Source organism: Dermacentor albipictus, chromosome 9 (genome assembly GCF_038994185.2).
Source record: "Dermacentor albipictus isolate Rhodes 1998 colony chromosome 9, USDA_Dalb.pri_finalv2, whole genome shotgun sequence".
In the NCBI taxonomy this organism is placed as follows: Eukaryota; Metazoa; Arthropoda; class Arachnida; order Ixodida; family Ixodidae; genus Dermacentor; species Dermacentor albipictus.
The window spans coordinates 41,072,469-41,084,951 of record NC_091829.1 but is presented as its reverse complement, the minus strand read 5'-3'; the positions used below and the strand labels follow the sequence as shown (position 1 = coordinate 41,084,951).

The 12,483-nt window shown below is 45.4% G+C and overlaps 1 protein-coding gene and 1 long non-coding RNA gene across 2 annotated transcripts in view; both read left to right on the top strand.

Annotated features, from left to right (window-relative positions):
* Positions 1-2,455, top strand: part of LOC135916493 (uncharacterized) — a 188,095-nt gene extending 185,640 nt beyond the window's left edge. Inside the window, exon 16 of the mRNA XM_070525432.1 lies at positions 2,331-2,455. Within this exon, the coding sequence (XP_070381533.1) occupies positions 2,331-2,430 (100 nt within the window). The 3' untranslated portion in view covers positions 2,431-2,455. The remainder of the gene's footprint in view (positions 1-2,330) is intronic.
* Positions 2,456-3,815: 1,360 nt separating this feature from the next.
* LOC139049493 (uncharacterized) lies at positions 3,816-8,693 on the top strand. Its single transcript, XR_011508344.1, has 2 exons — positions 3,816-4,013; positions 8,358-8,693. It is a non-coding gene; the product is annotated as an uncharacterized lncRNA (long non-coding RNA).
* The last annotated feature ends 3,790 nt before the right edge of the window (positions 8,694-12,483 follow it).

The window sequence follows — 12,483 nt, the reverse complement described above, 5'->3', positions numbered from 1 at the left end:
GTGAGGTAACCTGTGGCATTTAATAAGAGCGTTCAAAACTTCCAGCAAGAAACGTTTCTGTTTTGTAAAGCGATGAACGGAGCTAGTTTGTGGACATGCATGATTTTGTTGCGCTTAGCATTATACGTACGGAAGAACTTCAAGAACGAACATGAAAGAACAAGTGCGTTTCGAGTTCTTTTATGTTCGTTCTTCATATTCTTCTGTTAGCATAATACTAAGTGCAATACAATCACGAAACCTTTGAGGCTCCTGAAAATAGAGCACTCAGTAGAAACCACAGTACAAGCACTGTATAAACGACAGGCGGCTTTGAAGGTTTCTTTTCGTCGCTTAGGAATCTTAGCATAACTTAAGAGGAAACTTGAACTCAGCGCCAACTAAGTTTTTTTTTTTTTACAGAAGCAAAAATCTTGGGTACCTGGCCTCACAGTTCATTAGCCCAGAAAGCAGTTCGAGAGCTGATCATTGGAATTAATTTGGCACGTGGCAACTTCGCATACTTAAAAGCACTAACTTGAAATTGAAATTCTCATATCATCAACCAAGGCACAAAGCACATTATGCCAGCATTTCGCATTTCGAAAATTTATTCCTGCCTACTACTCAATTTAATATACTCTATCATGTTTTCATGTTTATATCAACAGCACAACCCCCTTTTCCCATGTACACTTGCGCCCACCCGCGTCTGCGCACGTCACCCTCATATATATATATATATATATATATATATATATATATATATATATGTATATATATATGATAGACAGAGACAGAAATAACGTCAATGCTGACTTCCGTCTTATCGAAACCTTGCATTTCAGGGCCGCCGATTCTGCAGCCTTGCACATTCCATCGGCTTTTTGAATAGTCCAAAGACAATGGCGCCGCCCCACCCTTAACTGATAGGCTTGCAATCCAGGAGCTAGAGGCGGCTGCACACAAACACATACCTCACAATACACACTCTGAGCAAAATACAGCCGCCCCAATACGATGACTGCTGTTCTTGGTGTGACGAAACACCAACCCTCAAACACATCACTTGGCACTCCAAACAAAGACCAGCAGAGGGTAACTCAACCCTCGTCGCGCGCAACGATATTGAAAGGTCGTAGGAGGTCTGACTCGCTGGCCAGGACCTGGGAATCCGGCAGGCAACCTTGGACCAGGCCGAACGAGCCGCTAGAGCCAGTGTGGCCATGGAATAGAGATTCCGCTCGCACGAATGTTATTCCACTGTTTAAATAAAATGTTTATTTCTCCCCCTCCTTTTCGATCTAGAGAGCTGTACCTCAAGCGATGATGCCCTCCCTCAGTACACGACGCAGCATGATCCTTCGCTTTATCGGCTACCCCAGCCGCCCCGTCAATGGTAGACCCTTAGGGAGCATTACTGACGTGTCCGTCATTGCCTTTCGTCGCGGTGGTTTTCCTTTCCTACCCTAAGCCTGCTTCGAAGCGAGCCCATGTTCGCTGTGCACGCACGGAAGTGACCGCCGTTCTTTAGGGGAATGACAGTCCTCAACAAGTTTTCCGCTTTGGCTAGTTTCTATGCTACCCCTTCCGGTGCTTCTGTTCACACTTGAGTTAGTGTGCTTGCTTTCCAACCTGATTCGCTAGCTCATAACGTTCCTGCTTTAGGCACTCTAGTCGTAGCGGTAGCACACGCATCGTACACACACAATCAGCCCCATCTGCCTCGGCCTATCGACTCAAACCGCGTTTCTCCGAACGGGTGGGGACAATTGCACTCTGTGCAATGCACGATAGGGATCCTCTTCTCCCCCATTACTTTTACTGACATCCACGTGTAAAATAACACTGCTTCCCCCAAAATTATTCGGGACGCTGTACTTGGACTCAGCCACAGTAGGGTACGTGAAAAGTCTTGCTGCTCAGGACGTATTGGCGCTAGGATACAGAAACGACGTAATGAATTACACCAGCGACATTTGTTCACAGTTTGCGAACCTTGTATGTTTAACTTGTGACACAGCTAGTGTGGGTCCTATAGTCTTGCAATCGTGCTCGTTTCCGATTCGTAGTGGGCCCACCGAAATTAATGGTGGTGGGTGCAAGTGGCCATCCCTCTGTCTCGCTACCCGAGTCTCGCCACGTCATTTGACGACCTTACGTGTTGATCTCCGGGGCGCCTTAACAGAACAACAGTCAAATTTCAGATTTGCAGAGCTTGCAACTCGTGATAAGCACAGGTTGTGCTTATCATACTGCTGCACTGCTATGCTATACTATAGTGGGCGTCGAAGAAAACGTTCAATAAGCTCGCCCTTCCTTAACTGTCTCTCTATTACGGCCATTTTCAGGTTTGCGGCAACAGCAGCTTTGGATATACGGAAAACTTCCAGTACACGGCAAATCACGTCACCGGATTTACATTCGACAAGAAGCATGGCTTTACGATGAAGTTCGAGACGGAAGAATCCCTCGCAAAAAAAGGTAACCCGCCCACCATGTTTTTGGCGTATCTACAGGACCCTCGCGTGCCTACCGCGAGCCGACTCCTTTTTCGAGTTGCAACATAGCTTAAAACGGACACTAGACAAAAAGAGAAAAATAAAATATGGCAGATTTGTGAGAACTTCTAGAAACTGCAGCGCACTTGCATGAAACCCAACTTTGCGGGATTCGGCAAAACATATCCGCCATATTCAGCGTCCCTGTGCTTTGAGTTGTAGATTAATTTGCCCTCGCGCTGCAATTTGCTGCCCCGACCGGTCAGTTAAAGCGCTGGTCCCGGCTTCGAATCCCGGACTAGGACGAATTTTTCCTCAACTAAGAAGCGCTGTTTCTGAGAAACCCCAATGGGTTTCCTTCGTAGTTTCGCGCTAAATTCGGATGGATGACAATATTTCCCGTCGAAAGCACATTTAATCTGCGCCCTGTAACCTTTCGAAACAAAGTACCCATCCGAACGTAATATTCCTGGCACCTCTAGTTCTCCCACTGCAGCGGAGAGACTTTGGTTTCCTCCTCATCACAGCAAGAAAACGATGTTTTAGCAATCTTTATCGAGCCTTTCATTAGTCCACACCTCAAAATTAGCCTCTATATCCCTCTTAAAATTCCTCCCTTTTCTTTTAAATTTAAATTCGGCGAATGATCTACTTCTCGTAAGACACCGCGAAAAAGGCATGTAACATATTGGAGCACATGTGTAGAAGCACTAGCAGCTTCACTATAATCATTATAGTTAGTATTCCTTAATAATCTATTAGCTGAACCGTCCACAACCGAAAACTCGCACCCCGGCGCGTCAAGAACGGTAATATTTGCTTCGCGCTAAGTTCCTCGTGCTCAACTCCGAACTTTAAAGTTTCACACTCAGCGCAGTGACAAAAAAATTAAAATAATAATAACCATATACGCTGGGTTTTGTCATTTTGACGTAAAGAAACAGGCAATGTGGGCTCCTTCGGCTGTTCATCTTGAGCGAGTTGTAGCGCGGACTAGTGAAGGAGTACCCGAGAAGGCACCACAAAGGATACACACACGCAGCGCTATGTGCGTGTATCCTTTAAGTGCCTCCTCGCATCCTTGTTCCCCGTCCACCCTACAACTAGCTCACTATGCAAAAAGAAAAAAGAAAGGCGAGGCGTGCAGACAGTACACAAGAGAAGTGGACAACACGAACGCCCGCGCAGCTCAGCTTTCTCTCGTTTTAAACAACTATACCTCCTACAACGCAACGTTCTCACTGACCTGTGCCTCATGTTAGTCCGTGAAAATGATGGCTGCTAAGCGTCATGCCAGTTGTTCTTAACGTTCCTAACGCGCCGCCTTGCAGTTCTGTCTCTCCTTGGACAACAACACGCAGCTGACCGTCGGAATCGCCGTCTACGACGTCAATTACGATGCGGCACCCAAGAACTGCGACAAGCTCAGGGGAGGCGCTTGGTCGCGCCTTATGTGGCTCGAAAGGATGCGAAAGTTGCTCAGAGTTTCCGTCGGCTACCATCCGGGGCGATTTTTGGCGCGCTGCCTGTACGGTACGTGCACGACGCCACCTTAATCATCATCATCATCACCATCATCATCACTACCATCATCATCATCATCATCAGTATCATGGTCACCCGATTATTACGCAGCAGGGCGAAGGCCTCTCCCTGCAATCCCCGACTGCCACTGTCTTGTGCCGGCTGACACCACCCAGTGGCTTTGAATGACCTATTTTTCGCCACACTGCCCACTTCTCTGCCGTCCTTGACAGCTACTTCCCTTCTCTCCGTAACTATTCTGTAGCTTTAATAGGTCATACAGGTTATCTGCCCCGTGCATTTCAAGTCCTCCCCGACTCCATTTGTCCCTCGACCAGAATAGCGGCTACCCCTGCTTCGTCTGTAATCCACATGGCTGTCTAGCAGTCTCATAACGTTACGCATAACATTTTTTATCGCTCGTTGCGGGACTCTCAACTTTTTCTAAACTTTCTTTTCCCTGCACGCCTCCCCCCCCCCTCCCCCCCCATCGCCCCAATTTTGGCCTCTATTTATTAGAACGGAAGGAATGCAATGATAGTACAATTTTCAATGAGCGGTAAGCTAGCGGTCATGATTCGACAATGCCTGCGCTGTAGATTCCAATCAATTTTGTTCTTGCGTAAGAGGGCATCTCATGATTACAGTACCCTGCGAATGATTCACCCTGGTTGAATGCAAGATTGCACAGATTCTATAGACCGATGACCAATCACGAATTTTCGGTGTGTCGAGTGGCTATTCAAAAATTGCCTTAGTCTTCTCCGAGTTAATCTTCACGCCTACTGTTGCACTCTGTCGACTAAGTTGCTCGATAATTTGTTGCACGTCATCTCCATCATTGCTGTCTCTTTATTAACGTGCTATAAAAACAACGAAGCGAACCAAAACGCCGTCGTGAATGGCAGTGGATTACGGAGCGAGTTTAGGCGAGTAAGTTCAGCGAGTGCACGGATGAACTATTTCACAAGCGGTTTATGACTCGATCATAATAAAATATCCTATTTACGATTACATGCATAACACGGCGAAACGCTTTCTTTCTTTCTTTGAGTACATTTGTCCTAATGACGATTTGAAATGTTCATATCTTCCCGAGAATAATTCAAGATAGGAATCCTCTCGGCCCCCGATTTGCTGTTACTACGTTGCTGGCTACTTTCTCCAACCTGATAGGCAAAGATTACTTCGCTTTAAAATCTTCTCCACCCCCAGGGTCAGATAATGTGTGCCAGGTTGTCAGTACTTCGCTTCTTGCGCCAGTTAATTTTGTCCATTGAGAAATTAGCATCGGCACATATCATCCACATGAAGAATCAAAAGCGCAAAGCAGCAGAACAGGTCAAGGATTTTGAATTCGAGAGTGAGTTGTTTTGTTACGTTTTGAAAACTTGAACTTCTCTACAGGGAACGTTCAGATATGAGTAAATCAACTATTTAATTTTAATGTCCAGCACCCTTGGAACTCACCAATCCTACCGCATATATATATATATATGGCCTTGTCAAACATCGCATGAAGCAACGAAAGAAATGAACCCGCTAAGGGTGGCAGGCTGTCATCGAGAGTGAAATACCTAGTTGTCTCTCTACCTTCCAACTTGTTTGACTAGAACAGTTCGAGCGTGTGTATTCACATCTGCTCAAAATATTCACTCAGGAGTGTTTGAAGATGTACGCGGAACGCGGTTAAAACAAGAATTTTCATTTGTAGTCGGGATATTGGTGCACCAAGTTGGCGTTTTATCATTCTCCCGCCCCCTAAAGCATGCACTGCGACACTGCAGTGGTCAACAATGGAACGCGCCATTGTTCAACGCTCGATTGCTTTCACGAGGTGCGATCATTCACCCAGGTGGAGTTTTGCGCTGGGACTGCTGAAGGGAAATTTGACGCCGATTCGTTCAACGATCGTGCATCTTTCATCAGAGCGGAGAGATAGCGATACGCACACAAAAAAGGAAATGCAGTGAGGTTAAGTAACGTCGTGTCCGGTTTACTATGCTACACTTGCGAAAGGCGGGGGGGGGGGGGGGGGCAAGTATTAAATACATTCGAGAACAATGAGACCAAGGGTACATAAGAAAAAATAATGAGGCAGCCCGTGTGAACACACACGCTGACGAAGCTTCCATGACGCTGGTTGGAGGTCGTACTGCACAGTTGATTTCAAGAATGCCAAAGTGTCTTCGCGAAGCCCTTTTATACGAACGCTAACGAAAAGAAAAAAAAACTTTGTGGGGCTTTTACATGCCATACTAAATCACGAAATAATTGTGAGGCACGCCGTAGGATCCTTAACACGCGCCCAATTCACGGACACGAACGCTTTCACATTTCGTTCCAATCGAAATGCGACCGCCGTGACTGGCACTCGATCCCACGACCTGGCGCTAAGAAGCGCAACGCCGTAGCCACTAAGCTACCACTGGAGAGATAGATTACCCCTCTTTGATGCGAAAAGAGCAACTCCTAGTGCGAGAAGCCGAATGGTAAGCAATGAAAGGCACGAAAACCGATGTGGCCACAACGCTTTCGAAATTTCCGCAACAGCCCGCCACGTGTCATGAATTTCATGAAGCCTTATTAATTTTGCATCGGTGAAAATTGACTTCGACGTTTTCTAAGAGAATTCCAACCAAAGCCTAAACCAAGCAGGTTTCGCGAACCATTACTATGCCACAACGGTCCTGAAAAGAAGGCGCTCTGAAATCTATGACATCACACTGACGTACCGAAGCTGTGGGTTTGGCACAGAATACCAAAAAAAAAACGAAACATTGACCTTGAATCTTTTCTCTCGTGATAATTAACTTATTAGAGCAAACTCAACAAAAAAACTTGTTCCAGAATAATTTGAGTCTGAACTTCTTTATTCTTTCCATGTAGGGTTCCTTCTTGCGTGCTATTACGATTAGGCTTTCATAAATGCTGACGCAGAGCCTGATGCAATGTTAAAGGGCACACGCTAGTGAGCAGCTTAAGTGCGTGTGCTAATTGCGAAGGCTGTGTGATTTCGCATGCATGTATAGAGGGGTCAGAGCCATTAAGTACAAATGATCTGCAGCAGAGTCGGACAATTTTTCACTTCAGAAAAATCAGCGCGTACTCTGTACTCAAGTGTTCCGTTTAACAGAAGATCACACTGCAGATACATAAAGTATTGCGCGAAGTGCTATAATGCTTTTTAAATATAATTCCCAGCTTGCAGTTACAGCATATGTTTTCAAGACTGCTTCCGTGTACGTTCAGGTGTATTTGTCGTATGTACTTCAAAATGTATATATATCGTACTTTAATTGAAATATTCTAATTAGAACCGGACGGCAGTATAACATCAGTGAAAAACAGCTTTGCTGTTCTTTCTCATGCATCTCGTCTACACTAGTTTGAGGCTGGCTGGCTTTTTTTTTTCACAGACACGTTACACCAGAATACCACGCTTCACAACAAATTCTCGGGCCTTGGTATTTCTGCCATCGCGTAGGGACCACCCACCTAATTTCGACATCGCTTTCTGTAACACTCTTTTTTATCGATCCTTATTGCCTCGTATGTCCTCTGACTGGAAGCTGGAACCGTTTTCCAAAAGACATCGTAACTACAAATGCTAACCAACTCCTTCGTCATACACAAGCTAACATTGTGGGGTTAGGTGAAAGTCCGTGTTACAAGCGCTCACCAGTTACACTTCGCTTTTGCACACGTAAACTAATCGCAGTTATTACTGTATAGTTAGCAAAGTTTTTGTCACACGACTATTGATGTAACTTGAGCCTATTTGTTATTGCACCTTAACAACTTGCCTAATGGCTGGGGTACTGAGTATGGTCTAAAATAATATTACTAGCATTTCAACCTGTATTTACATTACGCTATGAAAAGAATACGCCGCTGCTTGCGCGCTTCTTTACTATTATTCGTCTTCCTATAAGTTCTTCAAAGAGAAAAATTTTTCCTCGCCTCGTGAAACTCATGTTGAACAAGTGTAAAACCCGTATTCTAGAAAGTTCCCCCTGAACTCGAGAAAGTCGACGGCAGCGTAGCTCCGCGAGAGAAGTGGCCAGTAGGTTAGGATGACGGACCGCAGCAAATCTTGAGAACCATAGCGCTTTCGGAAGCCGAGAGGTGGCGCAGTGGTCAGTTCGGTTGAGCAGAAAGAAGGCGTCCAGTCGAGGATCATTTGAAAATGTCGGGGTAAGGATAAGAGTGATGTGTTGTAAATGTGTAGGGTTGCTTTTGCACAACGAAGAAGTACGCAGCCCAGCTTCTGTGACCACCTAGAAAAACCCGTGGCTCTACGCGTTCTAATATTCTCTCTCTCTCTCTCTCCCTCTCCTTTTTTTTTTACAGATATCAAATCCAAGACGAAGATAGCCGCTCGCCGGGCGGCTCCTACTCGTGCCATGTCGCCAGTGCCCCGAAGAAAGTTTCAATTTAATACTCCGTGAAATATTTTTTTCGCTAACATTTAATCACTCAGTCAATGGAGTGCTCATGCCCCCACATTTCTTCTTTCATGTATTGCTGAAACCACGCGCTTGTTGAAACCAACGAGGACTTTATTGCGGCGAGGCCCTATACACAACTATACTGCCGAGCACGCCACCTACAGGCGGGAGATTCACGTACTCGGACGTGGCGAAGGTGCTTGACGTAAAATAATATAATAAATGCGTAAGCCAAGAGGCTCTTGCTTGTTATTATCAGTGAATCCCAACGAGCCCCGAATGGGTAATGTGCAGAGAACCCACACAACGAAAGTCGCACTGTTAATTGTCGATGCTCATTATCAGTCACATCAGAGACAAAAATACCTTCGTTACATTCTATACTTATGAAAAGTGTATATTCGTTATACTAGTATACACGATAAACATTTCAAATTCACTTCGTTATGTACGGTATCACCGCTGCTACGATATATATTATACTACTATAGATACTGCTACTACTACAGCATGACTAGGAATTAGGACGGACGGACGGACGGACGGACGCATGGATGGACAGATGGATGGATGTTAACAACCTACTGCCCCTTTCGAACGGGGAGGTTGGTTGCGTCACCAAACTTTTGTTTATTGCCTACTATCCTACTTGTGTTGAGAAACAAGTAAAAACAAGACCCACGTTGAATTCCCGTAACCCAAATTTTCGAGCCCCTATTGTGAACTTTGTACGCTTCCGTTGTTTGTCGTTTCCCCACTTCCACCAATCTTCCAATCGCCTCTTAATAATCTCTATTGCGGACATATTAACTTGCCCCTGCTCTCGCTGAATCCAAGAGATTCAAGGAGGCTAGCGATTCTTAAATCGACCGCTTGGCAGGTATCTTCACATTCTAATACAACATGCTCCATCGTTTCCCTAGCTTTACTGCAGCAAGCAGGTGCTTCTTCCTTTTTATACCTCGCTTAATAAGTGCGTGTTCTATAAGGCATCCTGATCCCGCTTCGAAAACTAATGAGCTTCCGTATGAGTTATCATAAATTGTTTCTTTCCTAATTTCGTTTTCTTCCTGCTAAGTAGTTACTCATGGCAGCTTTCTTTTCCATTGCCGCCACCCATGAGATTATCTCAGCCTCTCTGACTTCACGCCTGACGTTCTTTGTTGCTCACCATACAGGCCGCATACTAATAAGCCCGGTACATAATAACAGATTCAAAAACAGCTACACTAAATTTTGCACGAGGCCGAGTCCATCCATGTTCCTGCTTTTTGCATACTGGACTCGCCCGTTGCACCTTCACCCCGCCATGTGGAGCTGATACGGGTGCCTGCGCACTCCGGGAATCCCGGAAACGAGGCTGCCAAACTTTTAGCCCGAGGTTCTATTAACCGGGCTCAGGTGGCCTCCGATCCGGGATTCACGAAGGAGCGCATGCACTATTTCAGCGATCTGACGCAGGCTTATAGAGCCGCACGTCAGATCTACCCCTCACCTCACCCATCCCTAGACAACAGACATGCGACACTTTGGAGGCGACTCCAGACCCACACACTCCCCTCCCCTCTCACCCTATCCCATTACCGTCCCTCTTTCCCCACCCGCGCCTGCGCCCTCTGTCCCGAACCGTTCGCATCCGCCATCCACATCCTCTCGCTTTGCCCGGCGGACCCTTCCCCGCGGGGCCTGGGGCACCTGACTTCGTGGGAGGACTGGGAGACCGTGCTCCGCCCTGAGGACCCGGCAACGCAGACAATGACGACCAGCCGGGCTGCCAGTGTTATGGACCCTACGGAACATAAACACTTGAGTGGAGTACGGTCGTGCGGGGGCCCAGGGGCCTACGTGCCCCGAACACCTTTGTTTGATTAAAGTTTTTAACAACAATAATCACATAATGTATCGAGAATGCTACACGTTGCTTGCGCGCCTCTATGCTAATAACCTGGATGCACATAAGTTCTGCTTAGCGAAAAGAAATGTGCAAATACATTCCATTCACCACTTATTGGAACCTATAGAGTACGACATTAGGAATAATACCTGTGTAGTGAGTACATTGGTTTGAAAGTAAGATTATAGTAAGTAGATAGAGAGTAGACAGGTTCCAAAGTAGGCGGAACATTTTTACAAACGTGTTGTTTTACAAATTTGGATTTTTAATGCTTGTTTTTAAACTGAGAGGCTTGCGGCTCAGCTTGCGTGGCTGCTGGAAAAAATCTGCGGCTTATATGAGTTCCTATACATATTTGCTTTTTTGCAGAGATCTACAAACGAATACCAAGATTAGGAGGGACCTGCCTTATCCATGCATCTTTGTCTGTCAGAATGCGAATTTCAGTATCTTCACAACACGTGTGTTAATCGGAAGTAGTCTTTTTGTTGTTTCCTTTTTGACTTCCCTACTTCCTGATATGTTCAACTGATGTCTTCATACCTTGTCATGTTCTTATGCTGTGGTTTTTTGCAATCACCTACACACACACACACACACACACACACACACACACACACGTGTGTGTGTGTGTGTGTGTGTGTTCTTCGTTTCAATAAAAATTTAGTTGAGAGTTAGCGCTCGTCCTGTCTGCTTGTAGTCTGTGTCCATGTCACTTCGCGCAATAATCCAAGAGCATATGTGAACGAAACATGACTAGTTATAACTAGTGGGCGCTGCACAAAAGTTGAACTTGAGAACTAGTAATAGTAAAGACATTTACTTCACTCAGCTGAACTGCAAAATGTTGCAAATATCACAAAGACAGCATAAAAACTGGGCAGGACAGAGCACTGACTGTTAGTTATAGTTGCAATATGCAGAACCAAATCTAGACATAAAAAGTCAAAACTAAACTGCTGGAAATGCTCATCTCTCCAAGAGACCACTGAGGAACAAAATGTATTCATTTTATAATTCCATCTCATAGATTACTGATCTAATTAAACTTGACACATGACCCCTTGTTTGTCACAAATGCCCTGTTCTCATTACATATGCATGATTACCAGCCTTGGTGAAAGAATGACTTGCACTAATGTTTTGAACACCGGTAAAAATGCTGCTTGTTCTCAACTTTCTGTTGTGACAGCACACTTGTGGGCAGTTGTGAACGCAGTTGCCTATAGGGCTCAAACACCATGTTTTGGCTGAACAGGTAGGTTCTACCGAACACCTGGTTCAAGATAGCTTGCATCTCGGAGTGTGCAGCCAAACTGGTGGCACAGCATTTTTTTTTTCACCTCGCCAGTTGATAAAGCCTCAGCGGCCGCAATCACCTGCGATTGCTCGTAAAGGTGCCATAAGGTCAGGCAGCAAACACAGATACCACGTAGCAAAACTTTCAGCGTGCATTGTGTGAGTCGAAGTGTGTAATTTGTGCTATACTTCGGCAGCACTGCCACATTCACAACTATTCATTGCAGCTCCTAAATTTCAACCTCAACAAAATAAATTAGGACAGTTCCTTCAGTATGGTGGCAGATGCTCAGCTGCAGGCTTTCTAGAACCATGCATTATTTTCAGGCAGTGCCAGTACAGCCCGTAGCGCATCTTTCAAGCACTCCAGAGAAGTACACCGATTACACTGTGCACAGAGCATCTGGTGTCCATTTACCTATAGAGGCAAGGATGCCCTTAGAACATGTTTTGTGACAGGCATGCTGGGCACTTTGTCCCCTGAAATGGAAGTTCCATTTGATACTTCAGTGCCTGTAGTGTCTTTTACATCTAAATGAATATTGAATACACAGTAGTAACATGAAGACGACAAAAGAAAGCCATCAGCCATCACCTGTGTGGCAAATCTGGGTGCAAGCTATTCTCTTATCAAAAGTACCTGTAGGCATTGCGACCAATGCGCTCCGAAGATGTACGAGGCATTAATCATTGCAGAGCTGTAAGGACATGACAATCCTAGGATGATTACGTTGAGGCTTTTTTCCCCACTTTCCATCTTTTGAAACGTGTATACTGTAGTCATGAAAACAAAAATGCTAAACTGGCATGTGATAAGTTTTGGGTCTTATTTCCT